This window comes from Diaporthe amygdali (assembly GCF_026229845.1).
Source record: "Diaporthe amygdali strain CAA958 chromosome Unknown NODE_21_length_814164_cov_65_183785, whole genome shotgun sequence".
Lineage (NCBI taxonomy): Eukaryota > Fungi > Ascomycota > Sordariomycetes > Diaporthales > Diaporthaceae > Diaporthe > Diaporthe amygdali.
In genome coordinates, this window is record NW_026517041.1 from 331,610 (window position 1) to 352,966 (window position 21,357).

Consider the following 21,357-nt stretch of genomic DNA (forward strand, 5'->3'; position numbering starts at 1 on the left):
ATAATGCCAGTGCATTAGTTTTCATGATTCAGGACCGGGAATCCCTCACGGGACCCGTGCTCCTTTGTATAGATGTCGTTTACTGGCATTCCATCAACAATTTGGGCGTAAGTGAACTCAGCATTTGGTGTAGAAAGGAGGTTGGCCACTGCCTGTTCAAGGAGGCTACGTGCTCCGCATGCAGGCTTGCGAGACACATGATCGCTGTCACAAAAGCTTAAGCAAATGCTGCAGTGCTCTACGCTCGGGCATGAGATGTGTATCGCAAGGCTCTTCATGTCCGTGAGGAATCCAGGGGATGCAATGGGACCTCGCGGAGACATGAGAAATGGAAGGTACTGGATGATTCTCATGGGTGTGGCGGGGCTCAGAACAACATTGAACAGACCCGCTGGCATTGACAAGGGACTAGCTATTGATTCCTAGGTCTAACCCCTGAGTATAGTAGAAAAGCAGGTCTTATTCTGTGTGGTATGAGCTTGGATACCTTGAAGTACATTCATTGACTCACTTTTGGTGCCAATATCGGTCCCTACGTTGAATCACGAGGTTTTGAATCAATGGTTGAGAATCTCTCATGGATAGTAAGGTTTCACGTCCCATTTCTCTCGCTAAGAGCCCCAATCTAGCTATCTGTCTTCAAAGGTCGCTGGCCTCTTATGTCACGGATGCCTGTATATGGCACTGAAAGACGTGAACCTGTCACCTGTGATCAATGACTTCCCCAAGAAATCGTGCAGCTGAAAGGCTCGAGTGTACCAGTTTGTAAATTATTAGCATCAAGACCTTCCTTAGGATTTCTGAGCACCCATACGATCTAAGCCTGCGTATGTCTTCCTGGACTGCTCTTGCATATCATTTACGATATCATACTTGACTTGTATACAACAAGCTGTCGTAGCCAGGTATACCTGCTGCATTACACTGAGCAGCAGGTGGATTCCTCGGCCAGAGCAGACCCCACAACTGCAGCGGCAATGGACTAAGCAATGAATATGCGAGCAGGTTTGGAACTTTTCAGGTTCAGGTGCCATTGTAGCGGGAGGGGAAGCAAGATCACTGTAATACCATGATGGAATACGGATACAGGAGTCTGAGAACGGGTTATTATTTTATAGCAGACCTTATCCTCTTCCAATGAAACCATATATATTAGGCCGATAGAACGGTTGTTCGAGCTGCTAACCCACAGCGAGATGACTTAAAGAACAAGGTCAAGTTAGAGAAAGCTTTGCTCAGGGATAGGCTCCTTAAATAGTTGTGGTGTCTGTGGATGCTTATGTGAATGCTTGCGATTATGGTTTTTATTTCCCTGTTCTCGTCACGTCGAGTCAGTACCACTCATGTGTTGTAAACTATAAAATATGCCCTCGGGGTGCGGAGCTCACTATTCAGCGCAGCTCCGTGCTTCTCGTCACAAGTTCAGTTGTGTTGTCCCCACAGGTTCTGTCGTGCTTTCTCGCTTCTGTACCCCTGGTGTCTGACCGCAGGCTTATCTTCGGTCGGGTTGCTTGGGTCAGATTGACTGCGATATCATGTCGGTGATATTCAGCTTTGGCACTTTTCGGGTATTAAGCGTTTGAGAATCGAGGTCTGTCTACAGGTGGGCCAGATGGGACCCTCCAAGCGAAGATATAAAGGACCTCAGATTCTCGTCTCTGCGAGCGTCGTCATGTTCATACTCATCTACAAGTTATCACATAGTCGACCACTTATAAGAGTATTCAATTATAACCTCCATATTGATCGAGATCTTCCCGCTCCACGCCAAGGCAGAAGAATCCTTGGCGCATTTTAAACTCACGACATCACTCTTACGCCCCGGATTTACTTATCCACAGGGGGCCATAGCCGACAATGTCCTCCCTCCAGTACTGCAACGACCGAGGAGCCGGTCAGAAGCTCAGCGACATCTGCCATTTTTCTCAAGCAGTCATCCTCGGTGACACGGTCAAGTGCTCCGGCCAGGGCGGGTGGACGCACGGCGGCGAGCTCGACCCCTATGATATCCGCGGCCAAGTCAACCTCGCCTTTGACAACGTCGACCGTGTTCTCCAGGCAGCCGGCCTCCGAGGATGGGAAGACGTCTACGCTGTTCGCTCATATCACGTCGGCATGGACTCCTCGTACAACTACGTCGTCGCCAAGCTGAAGAAGCGCATACCGGGACATCGGCCGATCTGGACTGCTGTGGCGGTCCCCAGGCTGGCGTTTCCGGAAATGAAGATTGAGCTGGAGGTTGAGGCTTGGAATAGAAGGACATGAGTATGCGAAGCTATTAGAAATTCTGAAGACCAGTTTGCCGTACTTGGAGCACATGAAATTTAGCAGCAGAAAAAGTCTGGGATTCGAACCTGAGCAAATATCGACTGTAGTCTACATACGTATCATTTAATTAGGACCGCTGTATTGGGCTTGAGGCCTGTATCATAAGCTCTCTCTGTACCTGCGGCTTGGGTTGCTTGGCATGATCGGGATCCCGCAAATATAGTAAAGTGTATCTCTACTCTCACGTTTCTCCGGTGCAGGCGGGGGGGGACCACGTTCGGTGGTCGAGCAAACCCCCAGCGTCAAGGAATACTACGTCAATTATCGACCATGGCGCAAGAATGCTCACCGTCTTCTCCAAAGACATTATGCTCTCAGACTAAGAGAATGACTGCAGCATCTGGTTCGAGACCCAGCCACATTGTTCGATCTAAGCTTAAAAGCACCTTACTCAGGCTGGCTCACGGGCCCCCAAACATGCAGATATATCACACCCACTCTTATCAAGGGGTTCAACCTTATGTACGTTGGCGAGTCAAATGGTGACAGAGTGCCCGGCTGTCGGCATTGCACTCAGTGAGCTCGACTGCAAAGGTCATTGAGGCCGCGTCTAACATCAGTCTGAAGTGGCAGGACACGTAAAAAGCGTTTGGGGACATCCCAGCAAAAAAAAAACAGAGTTCTGGACCTCTTAACACTTTCAGGTGAAGTATTATTTGCATTTATCGTCTGTGCTTGGCTTTACAAAGGGCCCATAAAGCGCTATAGTACTCATGCAGAGAAAGAAATGCGTTTCATGGGACTTGCCACAAGGCAGAGACCGGGCGTAGGAAAATTACAACATATGCCGAAATCAGTATTCGTATTTTGACCACTCGGTCTCGCTTGACCTTTATGGACCGCAAATCTGGGATGCTATCCAAATAGACTTAAGTTTGGAACCCATTTGACAGAGCTTAAGTGTATGAAGCTTTCCGTTCCGCATCGGGCAGAAAACCGTAGAATCGCGCTCGCCCTCACTGTACCTACTTATGGCTACCGACACACAATTATGACATCAAGCTACATACTCAATCAGAAACACATTTTTAAGTTCTTTAGAGTTCAGCCCCACACCAGATCCCATTCTGTCCAACTGGAGGGAGGCGGAAGCATATGGCTTCCGGAGACATGTTCTGTGTCATGCACCACTTCTCGTCTGCACACGGAGAATCCCTGATCAAATATCCGATCAGACGGGACTATGCAAGGAGTATCAAGGCGAAAAGGGTGCCCCTGGATAGTTCTGAAGGGCCGGGCCTTGCGAAACACAACATTGCGACGACCAAAAAGCTTAAGAGCATTAGGAATGTTCGAGAACGGCTAAGAATATCAACTTATGGACAAACATATTAAACCTAGGGACGTGCCAAAGCACGCATATTCAAGAACAGACCCACGCATACCCAGGAAAGTCGCATCCAACTTCTACGGCACATTCCGAGCGTCAATCAAGCACCGTCGGCCCACCGCCACCGGCCCACAACCAACATCACTCGAGCTTCTGTGCCCTTGCAGCCGACGGCATGACTACTGCATGGACCCGACCGCGCGGCACTTCCCCATCAATTGTCCGCCGGAAAGCCACGATTCGCAGGGCTAGGCCCCTCCTCCCAAAAGACCTCCATACCAGGCCCCCCGGGCGTCGTGACGTCCGTGCTCTGCACAGTCGACCCGGTGTGGTTGGACGATGCGGGGGAGAACTCAGTTGGCGTGGTCAGGTTGCTCGGCTTGGGGGGCGGTGGCGGCGGCGGGTTGCTGGACGACGAGGAGCCGGCGTCATGCAAGAATTCGGCGTCGAACAAGCGGTGGCAGGCCTCCATGGTCGGCAGCCTTGGCGACGCGGGAGGCGCGCCACCCATGCAGCTGAAGGAGGGGCGTGGGGACTGCGGCGGGGAGGAGATCTCGAAGGGGAATGGAGCCGCTGCGTGCATATGCATGGGCACGGGGAGGATGTCCGACTGCGGGATGGGCTGTCCCTCGGAGTATGTCAAGGGAACTCCCAAGGGCTGGGACCAGGCACAGGACTCTGGGAGGAGATCACTCGGGTTTGGTGGGTTGGGGAAACTCATTCGGTCATGTAACTGTGAGCGCATCCGGTTCTCAAAAGGCGGCAGTCCAAATGGGGGCTGATGAGGTCCTGGTGCTGCGAGAGTTTGGCCAAGGAATCGACCAGGAGGAGGAGGAGGCAAAGGAGGCATGCCACCCATCGGCAATGGCATAGGCACAAACGGGTTGAGGTGAGGGCGGTAGTCATTCATCATGGGTGGATATGATGGGCTTCGGCTGCGACTACGACTTTCACTTCGACTGCGGCTACGGCTGCGGCTGTAAGGCCTACCGCGTTCTTCGATGATCAAAGGCCGCTGCGGAGGTGGACATTGCCGGAATTGTGGCGGAGGGGGACCAGCATAATTGGGCATAGGAGACAGTGATCTCCCTCTCGGCCTGGGACACCATCCATCTTGGACATATCCCTTCCCGAAGCGTCTGATGTCCTTGGAGCGCTCGCGAAGATAAAACTCCTCCTCGTCAACTCTCTTCCAGGGGTTGCCAAACTCTCGCGGCTGGTACATGCCCTTGTCATCAGTGGCCACCCTGCCCTCAGCACCCCGGATGACAAAGAGATACTCAACCCGTCGAGAGTCCTTGCCCTTCCAGAAGCCCTTCTTCTTCACCGGCTCCGGTGCCGCGCTTGCAAACCGGTAGCGATACTGCTCGCGCATCATGACCACGGTCCACTCGCGGCGGTGGAAGCGATTGGAGCTAGCCTCCTCACGGTTACGGAGAAGGCCGTTGAGGTTGGACTGGAGAGAGACGGGCAACTTCCGGATGCGCCCGTCTAGCGCCTGCTCATACGTCTTGGGCTTGCCGCAGAGGAGGCGCGCGGTAAACCCTCGCTTGTTGGCGGCATTGTAGCTGTTGACAGAGGCCAGAGTCATGTCGGAGAGCTCCTGCTGCTCGTACGGCTCCGTCCGGGAGACAACAAAGGGCTTCTCCTCGTCATGGGCTGACACGAGGTCGAAACCGCACGACGTAATCTTGGTGATGTCGTGATCGGTCTCGTGCGACATGCACAGGACCCAGGCCTCGTAGACAGGCTGCGAAGTGCCCTGGCCCCTGGGAACGCGGTACGAGGGAAGACGCTCGCGCGGGCAGACCGAGTCATAGGATTCGTACGAGGAAGCGCTTGCAATGCTGCGGGCGTCATCGTCCATACTATCGCCAGGGAGGGTATATCCGTCTGATTGGTAGCTACCCGAGGATATCTCGTCGTCCTGGACGACAGGACGAGCAGTCCGGTCGAAATCCATAGTTGCCGTCAATAAGCACCCCTTTCAAAATGACTCGGCGTTTTCTCGTTCAGGAAGGACAAGGGACGGGTCCTGTTCCGCGAGAGGGTGAGGAGGGTGAGAAAGAGGGGAAGTGAGCGAGTGATGTGACGTGCGCCCGTCAGCCTTAAGTAGAATAACAAGGTCCTAATGAGGCTCTGCTCGCTCCATCCCATCCTTTGGCAGCATCCCGTGCCCATGCATTCTTCCGTATTAGCCAAGCTGCATGGCAGATCGGGGGCTGCAGTTCGTGGAGCACAGCAGCTCTAGCTCTGGATAGGCAGACTCGCGAAGCGGCCGACTCCTGGACCCTCGAGGCCTCGGGAGGACCGTCTAGGCAATCGTGTCGCCGAACAGGTGAGCACTTCTGCCTGAATTACCTGGGCCAAGGCCAGAGACACGACCCTCGCACAGGATGGATGGTCTGTGTGACGGGCGATGAGCAGATGGTTGGACCCTCATCATGCAGGCTGCCGGCGCAGCACCACCGCAGCAAGATTCTAGTGGTGATCGGGGTCCGCTGCGTCAGCACCATATGCCGCCGACCGACGCAGTGTGAGGTTTGATGTGGTAGCTTCAAAGCCGTGACAGTTCCGATTGGGACGATTGCGTGCATGTACGTCTCTCTGGTGGTGGCTGGGGTCGCTTCTCGTTGGCCCGCGGGCCCGGTTTTGCGGCGCAGCCTGCATTCAGCTTACATCTTCCCCACGCCCGTGAGGTGTGGGCATGCAACCTCAAGTCACATGCTGCCGCGCTGACCTCGACTGACGGGGGCCGGCTTCCTGCACGTCAAGAGCCTTTAGAAGGTTCTCTCAAAGTTTGCTCAATGCAGTTTGCTCAAGACGAGCATCCGTCGGTGGTTGAGTTCACGCCAAGTTGGGCAGGAAGCCGTAACCTAAATGCATCTGTCAAACAAGTTCGGAACTTTGTAGGACCCTTGTTCTACACGAATAAGCCAAGACCTGGAGCAATCGAGTGTCCACATATGCGTGAGGGGGCAGGAAGCCAGATTCTATTTACAGCTGCTGTGTAGCTGTAGGTGTCTGACGATATCCATCTTTTATGGTGACAGTACCAACCACCTTATTGCGACTGAAATGATGAAGTCAGTGAGCGGTACACTATCGATAGCATTGCTGGCGTTGTTACAACCTACCTGATCAGCCCGAGTATCGAGCAGAACTGAATCCTTGAGATCTGACTAATATCGCTTATTTGTATTATCGTTTGCATGGCCGCAAGGAATGAGAGGCAAACAAAATGCGCCTCGAAATGCAGCTCATAATTCAGCGGTGGAAACGGTAGAACGAATATTTGACGGTCTCCAAGTAAAATACAGCGGAAAGTGTCCGCGTAAATAATCTATTTGATGAAGAAAGAGATCTTAGAGTAGGTGCACACGTGCCAGACGAAAGGTTACACGTGTTCTCAAGCCGCTTTCAAGACTGATACTGGCTGCATGACAGAAGAGCCAGACAAATTATTCTTTTGTGTCACTTTCAATTGCGTTGAATCAATGTGTTTATTTATTTCTTTATATATTTCTTTCTATTCCGAGTCGTATTGCATGTTGTCCAAGTTAGCCGCTGCTCGGGTGGAGTATCCCCGAGGGTCTCATCGTCCTCGGTCGAAGGCTGTTGTTTTACATCTGATAAAAGCCACGCAGAGCAGGACACGTGGTGCATCTGCCTCAAACATCATTGTGTGCTATTAATAATTGATATTAAGTAAATTTTACCGTCGTACGAAATAGGTTCAGTGATCCTAGCACTGATCCTTTGATGGGGCCTCATCCGACAGAACCCACATGGAACGAACTATCGTAGGTTCATGACTTAATTAGCGGGCCCTAATATACCGCAGTGAACCTTAACGGCCGCTAGAAAACGAACAGATCAACAACATCTTGATCCGGTCGGCCGGCTTTGTCCTCAGAACGGCCTGGACCAAAGACGGGCGGCAAACATGGTTTCGGTTGGGTTCTTGCCGGGAAATGATGCAAAAAGCCAATTTTGCCTTGTGAACACTACCAGTTGGGTACCAGTGCGTGCTCGCGCAGGACAAGATTAGATGATGCCATTGAGCCAACCAATCCCAACGTGTAATCAATTTGCTTCTTTCGCAATTCTCTACCCAGAGTCTCTAGAAAGGCAGCAACGTATGCCTAAGTAAAAGGCTTGTGAAAGACAAGGCTGCAATTATACCCCCTCTCCGTCTTTGAGGTCTATGCAATTGAAGCGCTCGTATTGTCTTGTCTGCAGATGACACGTCTTCTTGCCACGCTACAGCCTGCGATATTGCTATAATGGCGCGAGATAATAATCAAAGCTTTTCACATTACTGGAACATGTTGGCTCGCAGCGCCGTGTATGCAGTGTAACGTCCGATTGTAAGAGCGCCTTAGCAACAGGGCTGTTGGTGTGAACATATGGAATCCTTTGCATGTGCATTGCCTCGGATTACTATATCACCATCTAGGCCCCTTGATGATATAGCTATATACCGCGGTTAGCGAGAAAAGCTGAAAGACAGGCTAGAGACAACACTGAATTCAGTCTTGCTTGCGTGGATCCGACCCAATAGTAATATTGTTTGAATTACGAACAGCACTACACAGATCAATCACTCATTGGATAAAATGAAGCAGTTGATCATTCGAGGGTAGCATTTCAGCTCTTGGAATTCAATACTTCGGGCTCCAATCTTCAAAACCTACCCAAATAGTAGTTAGCTCTATCTGACAAGAAAACTTGGAATGATGATCACCTGGAGGAATGGATCCTGAGGGAGCTTTTGGTAAGCTGAGAAGAATCTATGACGAGTGGTCTTTGCAGGTCAGCGACAGGAAACTCTTCGAAGCTGATGCGCCTTTTTTGCACTTTCCAATCCTGTCCAAGATGTTCTTTGCAAGAGGACACGACACCCTTGGATTGGTTGGCATCGAGTAGTGAGAAGTGACAGAAACTTGTCCGCCTCACTCTGCCAGCTGATGTCGTATTTGTTGGTTGACCCCGTTTTCCCACAATAGTGGATCTCGACTTATACACGGCAATCAGTCAAGCAATTGCTCCATCGCGGCTGACCAACTTGCATTAGCCCCCAACACATGATAGCCAGTCGAATGCCTGGCCCATCCTTATTTCACTCCTGATAAGACATGCTCGCGGACGTCATTGTGGATTTATTTGGTTGCATAGTTGAGCATGGGACTACTTTGTGCGTAAAAGTTCTTGACAGCTCTGATAAGTGACATCCCGCGGGCCCGCATATCCGCCTCTACCATGCTCGTCTCCACTCACGATGTTTATTGATCCTCAATTAAGAGGAGACATATTGGCCCATCCATAATTTCCCTCCACCTCCACGTGGTTTCTCGCCCCAGTGATGGCCGACGTCGTGAGGCCCGCCGGCGCGGATCCTTCGGTGTCGGTTCAGCATGCAAGAGAGTACCATTCTTCGAGCCTCGGTCTTTCTAGCTGGAAAAGGTATACAAGTCCAAGTGGAGTGCAATTTAATTGGGTAATGACTACCGCGCCGCCGCATGGTGGCACAGGATGGCTCTTAGATCTCCACGTGGACCACTGGCTGATGTCGTGGCACCAACATGTGCATAACTACACCACCAACTCTTGCATTTGCCAACATCCATATCAGTGACTTGGAAATAGGGCCGGATCGCGCAAGCCTCCCCGATCCGATGACAATCATATTTTGCACGGCTGGGCGCCGCCATGGTCACGTTTCACCAGATGCGCGGCTTGTCCCGTTGGGATGTTCCGGAAATGGCTTTCCAATAGCCCTGCTGACTGCATACGTAGCGCTCCCTGCGTCGTATGCAGGGCGGGATTATCGCTTATCTTCACGATTGGAACGTGGGTGTGCGGATAAAGTGATCTTTGATTTAAGCTCACATAGCGCACAAAAAAAAGTGATAGCTGTGGGTATTACCTTTAGACAATCATGACACCCATGGATACTGGTGACGCGCCCTAATACAAGGAAACTCCGAATGACTCCCAACGATATAGTAGTAGGCAGAGATAGAAACCATGTTCCCAGTCATGTCTCACTCGCCTCTTGTAACGGACACTGATACGCTCTCCGTGATCCTGACGTTGTGAAAATCAGCCCAAGGGTTTGAGTCGCCCTTCTTGATCCACGCTTGCTGTTCCTCCCTGTCCCCATTGCATACGACGTACAGCCTTAGCCTGTCGTCGTTGTCGTAGAAGGGCTCGACCGCGGTGGGGCTGTAGAGGTTCTCCTTGACGACCGTGGTGGTTGCAATGACCTCGTCGCCGTCCTTGTCGAGGTCTATCCTCCATAGCCAGTCGTTGGCCATGCTCGAGGTCCACGCGGCGCTTGCGTCGGGAGCGATGGCCAAACCGTCGCAGTGCTCCACATCATCGCATATGATCTGCACAGGGCCCGTGGCTTTGATGCTGGGCCCGTCGGTGGAGATGGGGAAGCGACAGAGGGTCCCGGCGCTGGTGTTTGTAAACCAGACGTAGCCGACTGCGATGCGCAGGCGGTTGAGCCCGAACGGGGCGCCGTCGACCGCCTTCATGCTGGGGTCCTCCATCAGCACGGAGCTCTTGCCCGTGGCGATGTCCAGGCTGCAGATGCGGTTGAGGAAGGTGTCGGCCACCAGCAGAGTGTGCTCGTTGACTGGGATGATGCCGATTGAGAAGCCGTAGTCGTCCAGGTCTGCCAGCTTGGTGACGGTGACGTCCGACGTCTCGGAGAAGGCGACGCGCCACACGGTATAGTACTTGTTATTAAACTGCATGTCGTCTATGTCGGGCCTACCGCTGATGACGGCGTACTCATCGTGTCGGCCAGGGATTGGGCACAGATTGATGAGGCCTGTGGCGTCTTCGAAAATGTGCACCTCCTCGGGCTCGGCTTCCCTGTCCTCGGCATCAAAGGTGTACAGGACCGGCTCGTCCAGCCGCGACACTAGCAGGTAGCCGTTGGGCCGGATAGCAAAGCCTTCGAACCAGGCATTCTGCGGCAGCTGTGTGATGAGGTGGATGTCTTCTTCGAGCATTTTGACGGGTTGTGATTTGTTTTTTATTTTTTGGAGATGACGAGGAAGTTTTAGACTACCGCGTCGCTGGTACGGCGCGTGTACCGGTGTGTCCAGGCGGGCCCAGGTGCGGAGATGTCTCAGCTGCTTGTTGACGGGGTGGCGGATCGCAACCCAGATTGCGTGCCAGTGAGCGTGAGCGTGAGCGTGCAGCACATGAGAGAGAGACCCAACGTTGCGCGCGCCCCCAGGCTCCTGTGCGTGTGTATGTGTGTGTGTGTGTGTATGCGTGAGAGTGTGTTATGTGTCAGCGAGCTGCTATGATAAGGAGCGTGTGGAATCCCAACGAGGTCATCCTAGTTGCGGGAGCAAATGAAGAGATCTGGACGCAGAGGCTCCACGCGCTGGCAGTAAGATAAGTAGTATGGGATGGTGAGGTAGGTTGAGAATAGGGCGAGACGAAGCAAAGCCAGTGAGAGGAGAATACAGTCAGGTTGTTTGGGCGCCAGCAAGGGGAGATTACCCCAGAATGTAGAGGCCAGAAGCAAGCTGGGCAGCGGAGCACGAGTGGAAAGATTTTCCCAACCTTGGAGGATCTCCAGTGCCGGGAATCCTTTCCGCCTAGCAAAACCTCTTCCCCCTCCACCCCCTTTGCATCTCAGGCCCCCACATAAACGGACTCAAGGTTCCAAGCCATTATCGAACAATCCTTGCCTAATCCAGACTACGCAACAGGACCCACTACCACTGCACCGGTAGCTTCCGCGACGTGTGGCTGTCAGGCCGTCAGGCTGTCGCGGCTGTCGATGCCCTCCCTGTCTGCCCGGCCTGTCCATTTTTGGCCTAACACTCGGCCGCTCTTTGTCTGGGTCTTTGTCTGACCTTCTCTCTCTCTTCCTCTCGCCAACTTCTCACTTCTCACGCACCCCTCCCACACTAACCCCCGCCGAGATTGTCCATCCATGTGGGTCGGCCTGGCCGGATGGCGAAGGTCGTGCGATGTGACCCTGCCACATCTGATTCCACGAGCCCTCCAGGAACGCATCCACCCTGTCGGTAGCTGGCCGACACTCCATTCCCTCGCGTACCAACAGCGTCAGGTGGATGGGTTGGAGGCAGCTTAGTAGTGGCCCATTGGGCAGTCTATTGCATGTTGGCAGCAAGAGCAAGTTTTGAGGCGATCAGGATGCAACGGCGAGGGGTAAAAGTGAAAGGATCATGGGTCCACGATGCTCACAGGGCCCCATGGCGACCTCGGGTAGTCTAAGAATGGCCTACTGGGGAGACTAGACGGACGGACGGCGGGCGAGCGTTGGTGTCCAGAATGATGCTCTGCTCCCGAGGACTTGTTATTATTATTACATGCCTGGTCCTGGAAACCCGGCCATTCCCCCTCGCTCATCATCTCCTCTTGAAATTTACTGTATGAACTCGCTTGTCTTCTGTTTCGCCATCCTTGTCTGACCACGTGTGATTTCTGTGCATTGCATTGCGAGCGTTGAAGTTTGCGGCAAAATTAATCAGTTTCATGCATACAAAAAGGCACGGGCTTCAGTTGTGTGCACGTTCGGTTCCCACCACGAACACCCTCCCTTCCACTGCTGGCTGATTCCGGATACCACTCGCCGGCATGGGGGACACTTTTGGCGATGCCACAGCGCCCATTGCCATAGTGGGTGTGTCCGGGCGCTTCCCCGGTGACGCCTCATCGCCAGATAACCTGTGGCAGCTCATATCCAAGGGGCGCTCAGCCCTGGCCGAGGTGCCGAGGGACCGATACAACATCGATGCTTTCTATCACCCAAGTGCCGACCACCAGGGCACGCACAATGCGCGGGGCGGGTACTTCGGTGAGTGGGCGCATACACACAGACACACTGACCGGCCAGCTCCTCTGTGACGCTGCTAATGCAGTCCTTTTAAAGTCAGGGAAGATGTTGCGACATTCGATGCCCCATTTTTCAGAATCACAGCCCAAGAGGCCCACGCTATGGATCCTTCCCAGAGGCTGGCGCTCGAATTGAGTTATGAGGCCTTAGAGAACGGTAGGGATCCGCGCCAGAACCCCCCTGAAGTCCGAGTGCTGATCTTCCGCAAGCGGGCATCTCGATTGAAGCTATAGCCGGCTCGCGAACGGGATGTTACATGGCAACTTGTCTTCGCGACTATGCCAATTTACGTGCCACAGACCCGCATGAGTACCCGTAAGCTCTGATTGGATTGCTGTAACGCTTAGGGAACGACACTTAGTGACAATAATGTAATAGTCGCTATGAGGCCAATGGCAGTATGGGAACCGCCATGATCTCGAACCGCATCTCGTGGTTCTTCGATCTGAATGGCCCGAGTCTGAGCCTGGACACGGCGTGTTCCTCATCGCTGGTAGCTCTGCATCTCGCAGTCCAGAGTATACGATCGGGAGAAACTACACAGGTCAGGATACCTGCACCCGATTCATCGGGACCAATTGAATCAAAAGAGAGAGAGATTGAGGCTAACTTGGCGTGCAGGCTCTTGTAGGGGCGACCAATCTGATTCTTATGCCCGAGACGTCAAACCATCTCAGCACCTTGACGTTTCTTAGTCCGGATGCAAAGTCCAAGACATTTGATGCGAGCGGTATGCAAGCCCCCTTATCACAATGCCACCCTTCATGACCGGGGATGTCGTTAGAAGTCTTCCGTAATCCCTTGCCGTCGCATTTTCGGAAAGGCCAGGGCGGACATCGTCATTGGGTGCCACATGATACAACATAAGCGCTCACCGAGCAGTGCATTCTCTGCTACGGTACTGTATAGTTATAGATATATGGATTCAGTTCTGACTCATAATGTTGCAGCAAACGGATACGCCCGTGGGGAAGGCGTCTGCGTGATCCTCGTCAAATCCCTGGCAAAGGCCCTCGAGGATGGCGACTCGATCCGAGCCGTCATTCGCGGCACGGCCGTCAATCATGACGGTCGAACGCCAGGGATCAATCTGCCGTCTTCGACTGCGCAGGAGGCTATGATTCGATCCGCTTACAGCAATGCTGGTCTCGCTTACTCGGAAACCGGTTACTTTGAGGCCCATGGAACTGGGACTGCAGCAGGCGATCCCTTGGAGGCGGCCGCTGTTGGTCGAGTCTTTGCATCAAGCAGGAAGGCCGGACAGCCCCTGTACATAGGCTCTGTTAAGAGTAATATTGGCCATTTAGAAGGTGGCGCGGGACTAGCTGGTCTTGTCAAGGCTCTGTACATCCTGGAAAAGGGTCAGATCCCATCGAACCTATGGCTGCAGAATGTGAACCCTAAGCTCGATTTGGATGGCTGGGGACTCGCTGTCAGTATTGTCCAGCTCTTCTTTCAAAGCCTCCTGACACAGGACTGATAACAGCTATACAGATTCCCACATCGCTCACGCCTTGGCCCACCAGTGGGCTTCGGCGGATCAGCGTCAATTCCTTCGGCTACGGCGGGACAAACGCCCACTGCGTCCTAGATGACGCGTACCACTATCTCACGAGCCATGGCCTCTCAGGACGCCACAATACCAGTCCGCTCGTCCCGCGCGAACCCTCAAGCCCGGGTGTGTGTTCTGACTTGGCCTCCTCGTCTTCAGGGTTCAGCACACCCAACTCAGAGCAGGAAACCGGGCTCTCTCTGGGCTCTGTTCTGAGAAATGCAGCCGAGCCAGCTACTCCCAAGCTGCTCGTCTGGTCCTCTCACGAGCAGGGAGGCATCACCCGTACAGCAACGAAGCTAGCCTCCTACCTCAGCGAACGCCAGTTCCCACCAAAACCGGCACTCCTATCGCGTCTCGCCTACACCCTCTCAGAGCGCCGTAGCCACCTCGCCTTCAAATCTTTCGCCGTTGTCGAGTCCATAACATCCGCCGCCACCTCCCTCGCCACTCCAGCCAGGCCCATCCGACCCGCCTCAGAATGTCCCACCGCCCTCTTCATCTTTACGGGCCAAGGAGCACAATGGGCGGGCATGGGCCTCGAGCTGATGGCCTATACCACATTCAAACAGCGCATGATCGAGGCCAGCGCCCACCTCAAAGCCCTCGGCTGCGGGTGGGATCTGGTCGAGGAGATCAGTAGCCCGCGCATCAACGAGCCGCAGGTCAGCCAGCCCGCATGCACGGCCGTGCAGGTTGCGCTGGTCGACTTGCTGGCGGATTGGGGCGTGAGGCCTGCGCTGGTGGTCGGGCACAGCAGTGGCGAGATCGCGGCTGCCTACGCGAAGGGGGTCATCTCTCGTTCTGCGGCGTGGACCATCGCATACCACCGCGGTAGACTCTCTGCTAGCCTCGACGCGGGCGGCAGGGAGCTGGGGATGTTGGCTGTTGCGCTCGGCAAGGAGGAGACACAAGAGTATATCGACCAGGTGAAGATTGAACCAAAACCTGTCGTTGCTTGCATCAACTCTCCTGTGAGCGTAACCGTCTCGGGCTCAGCGGACGGGCTGCAGGAAGTGCAGGCCTTAATTGGCAGTCGGGCGTTCAGCAGGAGGCTGGTCGTCAAGGCGGCATACCACAGCCCGTTTATGGAGGATCTTGCTAAGCCCTACCTGGAATCTCTGAATGGCATTGAAAAGGAGAAAATCGAGCCAAATAATGGTGTCAAGATGTTCTCTTCTGTCACGGGCACCGAGGTCTCTGCGGAAGCACTGAGAGAACCTCAGTACTGGGTCGACAATATGGTGTCTCCCGTCAGGTTTCACCAAGCTGTCGATGCTACTCTCGACCACGCCCAAGCCCTCTCACTTTCAGCATCCCTCGTGCTCGTCGAGTGCGGTCCTCACAGCGCATTGAAAGGCCCTGTCCAGCAAATACTGAGAGCGCACCAAAACATCGATGCCGCAAAGATACCCTACATCAGCCTTTTGACCCGCAAGGAGGATGCGGTCGCAACCGCCCTGACGGCCGCAGGCACACTCTGGCAGCACGCACTTCCGGTCAAGCTCGCAGTGGTGAACTCGACAACCTCGATTCCAGAGGAGCTGACTCACCTCGTCGACATGCCATCCTATGCATGGAACCACAATTCCCGCTTCTGGTACGAGACGCCTCGCACAAGGGCGTACCGGATGCGCGTCGACCCGCGGCATGACCTTCTTGGCACGCTTGATGAGTCGTGCCCAGACACCACTGGCGAGCCCGTTTGGAAGAATTACCTGCGCCCAGCTGAGGTGCCATGGCTGAAACATAACATGCTCCGTGGCCAAACCGTCCTCAGCTTTTCCGGCATGCTGGCACTTGTCCTAGAGGGAGTCAGGCGGACTGCCGACCCCTTGAAGACGGTTGTGGGCTACCGGTTCCGCGATGTTTTCCCAGGCCCGCCGTTGGCTCTTGATGAGATCGACGAGAGTAGTGTCGAGACACGGCTTGCGTTGCGAGCATGGCGAGCTGGTAGCCGCAGTCTTACAACGTACTGGCGCGAATTCAGCTTGTCCAGTCGAGATAGGAGCGGTGCTTGGACGCAGCACAGCTCGGGACTCGTGCAAATAGAGTATACTGCGCTCGACGCGACCACCAAAGAGGCGTGGAGGTCTCAGTGGAATACTATGAACGCCGATGAGAGTGCAAAGCCTCGGGCCATTGGTCAGTTCTACGATACTGTGAGTCAAAACCCTCTCATTCCAAACCGTTTAGAAGTCAAAAGCAGCTGACAGATTGTTCCAGTTCTCCGACCTAGGTCTACAATGGCAGCAAGCCTACCAATCCCTTCACTCCACCAAAATATCCGGCAGCCGCCGTTCCGCCACTGGGTTTATCCAGATACAAGACACAGCGAGTCTGATGCCTGAGAACTTCGAATCCAAACATGTGGTACATCCTACCACACTTGAGGGCGCATTCCAGCTGCTATCCGCCTGCGATGGCGGCGGTCGCGACAAAATCAGAGTCCCCAAGTATATTGAGAACATCTTCGTATCTGCGTCGATCTCGCCACTGGCGCCAGGCACAATGCTCGGTGCGTTTGGTTCAATCAACGAGAAATGGGCCGATGGCACCAACTCAACGGTCGTTGTGTCCGACTCATCCTTCTCGGAGCCTCTCCTTGTCTTCGAAGGTTTCAAGACAACAGACTTGGATGGCGAAACTGGGGCCGAGGCGCCTAGTGCCGAAGCTACAACTAGGTCTCTGACAAAGTTGGGTGCCGTTCCCGTCTGGGACATCGATGTCGAGAACTCTCCTGCCGATGCAGTTCGAGCGATTCTGCAGAAGACGTGGACAAAAGCCACCAATGCGGATTACGTGTCTATCAAAGACCTCGAGTGGGCCGCTTACATCCTCTGCAAGCGTGCAACCCAGATGTTCACATTGGAACAGGCGGGCAGCATGGCCAAACACCACCGAGTATTCTACAAATACATGAAGCGTCAAGTCGACCTCTCCAAGACTCTAGACAGCTCTCTTCCGTGCCAGACAGCGGCCTGGTTGTCAGCCGATCAGGCCACAGAGAATGCCGTTCTCTCCCGCGCAGCTGCAGCCTCGACGGAAGGCAAGATGCTGGTCCGAATTCTGGACAATCTGCACGACGTCCTGACAGGCGTCATTGAGCCGTGGGAGCTCATGAATGGCGACGGGCTGCTGGAGGAAATGTACCGCTCTGGCCTGTCAGAGGAGAAGACGCCCGCCGTACAGTGCGAGTTCATCTCTCTACTCTCGCACAAGCGGCCTCTTCGAATCCTCGAGGTTGGCGCTGGTACTGGGTCCGCGACAAGCAAGATCCTCAAGAAGCTCGGCAAGGCAAACGTGGCCAAGTACACCTACACGGATATCTCTGCTTCGTTCTTCCAGCAGGCGAAGGAAGAGTTCAAAGAGTGGAGCAGCTCTGGCGTCATGCACTTCAAGGTATTCAACGCGGAGCTGGACCCGGGCAGTCAAGGCTTTGACCTTGGATCGTATGACGTTGTGGTTGCTTTCCAAGTCCTCCACGCCACGAAAAGAATGGACGAAACCATCGCCAACTGCCGCAAGCTGCTCCAGCCTGGCGGGTACCTTGTCGCCACGGAGCTCACAAGCAAGGTTGCTCGTCGGTCTGCCGTCTTTGGTGTGCTGGCCGGGTGGTGGCTCGGCGAGGAAGACAATCGACTGAACGGGCCTGAGATGCTCGAGGGTGAGTGGGATTCCAGGCTCAAGCGCAACGGATTCGACGGCATCGAGTGGTCCTTCAGGGACCGTGAGGACGAGGGTTGGTCGAGCAGTGTTATGGTGGCGCGCGCGACAACGCAGCAGCACCAGACGACGACTGAAGCTGACAAGGTCATTGTGGTCACTTCTCAGACTGCGCGCCCGTTAGTCCAGGAGTTGTCCAAGAAGCTGACTGAGTCTGCCCGCACGGTCCAGTACATGTCACTGAGCGACATTGCCACTGCCACATTCGAAGACCTTGCAACAGCCAAGTGCATCGTTGCCGTCGAGCTTGAACAGCCACTGTTCAGCCGAATAGACGAGAAGGCGTTCCAGGCCATCAAACAAATCATTCTTAAGGCACGCAGCACAGTATGGCTGACCCAGGGCGGCTCCCCTCTCGAGTGTACAAACCCAGAACACTCCATGTTCACTGGTCTAGCACGCTCGATCCGAGGTGAAGAGCCCGGCATCAACCTTGTGACGGTCGACATAGACCCAAAGAGCTCTGAGTCTGTCTCGGTCGACAGCATTTTGCACGTCTTGAGACTCCAGGACGAGGAGCGCAACAACGAGTACGAGTTTGTTGAGCGAGGCGGTGCCCTACACGTCAGCAGAATCACACCAGACGAGCGTCTCAGCAAGCTTCTCTCCTCCGCAGTCCAGGATGACAAAGACGCAGTCGTCGATGGAAAGCCCACGCCGCAGCCTTTGAGGCAGAATGGCAGGCCGCTGAAGATGGAACTCTCCAAGACCGGCGACCTAGACAGCTTCGTGTTCCGAGACGACGATGGTTTCTCTGCGCCACTCGGCAGTGACCAGGTCGAGATCGAGGTCAAAGCCGTCGGGCTCGACCCGTACGACATGGCCATTGCCGTGGGTCAGATCTGGGACACACAGCTCGGCGTTGAGTACAGCGGAGTTGTGACTCGCGTTGGCCCCGCCGTGTCCAACGTCGCCATCGGTGATAGAGTAGCAGCGTTCGGCATCGAGCCGAATTGGTATAAGACATACCTCCGCACCAGCAGCGCGGCGGTGCACAAGCTCCCAGAGGGCATGACCTTTGAAGACGGCACGAACATCATGAGGTCATATGGTGTGGTGAAGTACGGACTGGTCAACTCTGCGAGACTCGAAAAAGATGAAGTTATCTTGATCCACGATGCTACCACAGCGCTTGGCATGGCAGCTGTCAATGTCGCGCAGCACATTGGAGCCGAGGTGTACGCTACTGTGGCTGGTGAGGCAGAAAAGAGTATCCTTGTTGAGAAGTGCGGCGTGCCTCTCGACCATATCTTCGGCTTTGCTGGTTTCTCGCAAGCGATCAAACACGCGACATCACAGGGTGGAGTCGACGTCGTGCTAAACAGCTCTATGACTGGAGAAGCACTGAGGCAGTCGTGGCACTGCCTGGTGCCTTTTGGTCGATTCATCGAGCTCGGCATGAAGGACATGAGATCGAATACTGGTCTGGACATGGTTCCCTTTGCTTCCAACACCACGTTCACCGGCGTGAACATGAAGTGCATGCTATACTCTAACCCCAGGCTGTTCACTCGCATTTTCGCAGACACGATGCAGTACCTCGAGAAGGGTATCATCAAGGCCACACCGCTGCATGTGCTGAAGCTGTCCGAGGTGGCTGAGGGTTTCAGGACCCTGCAGTCTAGGTCTAAACTCGGAGGAGGCCGCGTGGTTTTGAAGATCGATGAGAGTGACATTGTTCCTGTCATCGGTGAGAGGCTGACACAACCACTGGAGCTCCGCCCTGATGCAACCTATTTTGTCCCTGGAGGTCTCGGCGGTCTAGGCCGACCTCTTCTGCGCTGGATGGCAGAGAAGGGCGCCCGTTACTTTGTGACAACGTCCCGCTCCGGCAGTAAGGATGCCAAAGCGCAGGCGTTGGTCCAGGAGCTCTCGGAACAAGGAGTGAGCATCAAGGTCTTTGCGAGCGACATCAGTGACGGAACCGCACTGGAAGCTGTGTTGTCGCTTGTCTCTACTTCTGGCTTCCCACCGATCAGGGGCACTGTCGTCTGCTCGATGAGCGTGCAAGATACAATGTTCGAGACCATGACCCACTCTGACTTTGTTGCCGCCACGCAACCCAAGTACAACGTCACCCTCAACCTGCACAGACAGCTCTCCAAGGAGCTTGACTTCTTCATCTGCTTGTCCTCCGCGGCTGGGCAGATTGGCTCCATCGCGCAGGGCAACTACAACGCGGGCAACAACTACCAAGATGCGCTGTGTGCTCATCGAAGATCTCTGGGCCTGGCAGGAACCAGCATCAACCTCGGCTGGATGGGCGAGATTGGTTTCGTGGCCGAGTCCGACCGCGCCAAGGTGCCGCAAGTCGTGCGGGATGGAGTGAGGGACCTGAAAGCGAGCCAGTTCTTCGCCATCATGGAGGCGGCCATGAGCAACGACGAAGCTGTGTCCAGGGGTCAGCCTGTGCTCGGTCTCGCCACTGGAGGCCTGATCAAGCACGCAGGCCGGGACGAGCCTTACTGGTTTAGAGATGCGAGATTCTCCGCCATGCGTGTCTACGATACACATCAGTCCAAGAGCGAGAACACAACACAGATTGCAAACGGCGCGGATATAAAGTCGACGCTGGCTTCGGCAAAGACTTTTGAAGAGGCGAAAGGGATTGTTCTGTCGGGCCTCATGGCCAAGCTGGCCAAGGGGCTGATGATGGAGATTGACGACATGGACGCCAGCAGACCCATAAATATGTATGGCGTTGATAGTCTGGTTGCGGTCGACATTAGAGCGTGGGCGTTGAAGGAGGTCCAAAGCGTCATACATGTGAGCGAAATACTTAAGAGCATGCCCATGGCGGATTTGGCGGGCAAGATGGCGGAAGCATCGAAATTGGTGGTACACTGATAATGCTGCATTAGATAAACTTATACCCATAGCTAGACCATGTTTTATGTTGTTCTTGTTTTCTATCGCCTGTTTGTCATTATGGCCTGTTTGATCTTACTGCCTGCTTGTCTTTATTATCTGTAGGATAGGGAAACGAGATGAACCAATGAATTTCAGTGAACTCTTTTACAAGCATGGTATGGTCGGCAATATCACACATTCCCATATTTGAATGGTTTTGAAATCCGGACCCAACACAAGTCCATCGGGTCGTTTTCTCGAGCAATGCTGTATTGAATCTAGCAAGGGCAAAATGCGGATCCTCATCTAACACCCTGCGACTCAGGCATTCTCTGGCAGTGCATCGATATCTTCATCCATTTTGTGGACATTATTGCGATGCCACTGCCTGGCTTCTCACTCTTCAAAAATCTCCTCGCATACGCCAGAGTGAATCGGAATTTGGAATCAAATATCAGCACGAAGCCCTCACGTTTTGTGTACGCAGCACAGGGGAATGCCTGACGGCGGCTGTGCTTGTAGACCGCCACGCACAGCCACGACTGGAATGCCGGACTGCCAGACGGCTTGCAGGCGTCTGCGACCCTCGGAGGACCTATCAAAATCTCAATGCTACGTCGTTACGTCACTGCGTGCGCGTTGTTTCTCGTGGGCGACAGAAGCAAGGCCATGCAA

General features: G+C 54.2%; 4 protein-coding genes across 4 annotated transcripts; 2 read left to right on the forward strand and 2 right to left on the reverse strand.

Annotated features, from left to right (window-relative positions):
• Nucleotides 1-1,857: 1,857 nt before the first annotated feature.
• Nucleotides 1,858-2,265, forward strand: J7T55_001497 (uncharacterized protein; the record flags this gene model as incomplete). Its single annotated transcript, XM_053145598.1, has 1 exon — nucleotides 1,858-2,265. The coding sequence occupies one exon, from the start codon at nucleotides 1,858-1,860 to the stop codon at nucleotides 2,263-2,265; it is 408 nt and encodes a 135-aa protein (XP_052991758.1).
• Nucleotides 2,266-3,872: 1,607 nt separating this feature from the next.
• Nucleotides 3,873-5,621, reverse strand: J7T55_001498 (uncharacterized protein; the record flags this gene model as incomplete). Its single annotated transcript, XM_053145599.1, has 1 exon — nucleotides 3,873-5,621. One exon carries the CDS (start codon nucleotides 5,619-5,621, stop codon nucleotides 3,873-3,875), a length of 1,749 nt encoding a protein of 582 aa, XP_052991759.1.
• Nucleotides 5,622-9,705: 4,084 nt separating this feature from the next.
• On the reverse strand, nucleotides 9,706-10,686 carry J7T55_001499 (uncharacterized protein; the record flags this gene model as incomplete). Its single annotated transcript, XM_053145600.1, has 1 exon — nucleotides 9,706-10,686. One exon carries the CDS (start codon nucleotides 10,684-10,686, stop codon nucleotides 9,706-9,708), a length of 981 nt encoding a protein of 326 aa, XP_052991760.1.
• Nucleotides 10,687-12,295: 1,609 nt separating this feature from the next.
• On the forward strand, nucleotides 12,296-20,679 carry J7T55_001500 (uncharacterized protein; the record flags this gene model as incomplete). Its single annotated transcript, XM_053145601.1, has 8 exons — nucleotides 12,296-12,515; nucleotides 12,591-12,710; nucleotides 12,764-12,869; nucleotides 12,933-13,098; nucleotides 13,176-13,284; nucleotides 13,505-13,986; nucleotides 14,049-16,268; nucleotides 16,333-20,679. 8 exons carry the CDS (start codon nucleotides 12,296-12,298, stop codon nucleotides 20,677-20,679), a joined length of 7,770 nt encoding a protein of 2,589 aa, XP_052991761.1.
• Between the last annotated feature and the right edge of the window lie 678 nt (nucleotides 20,680-21,357).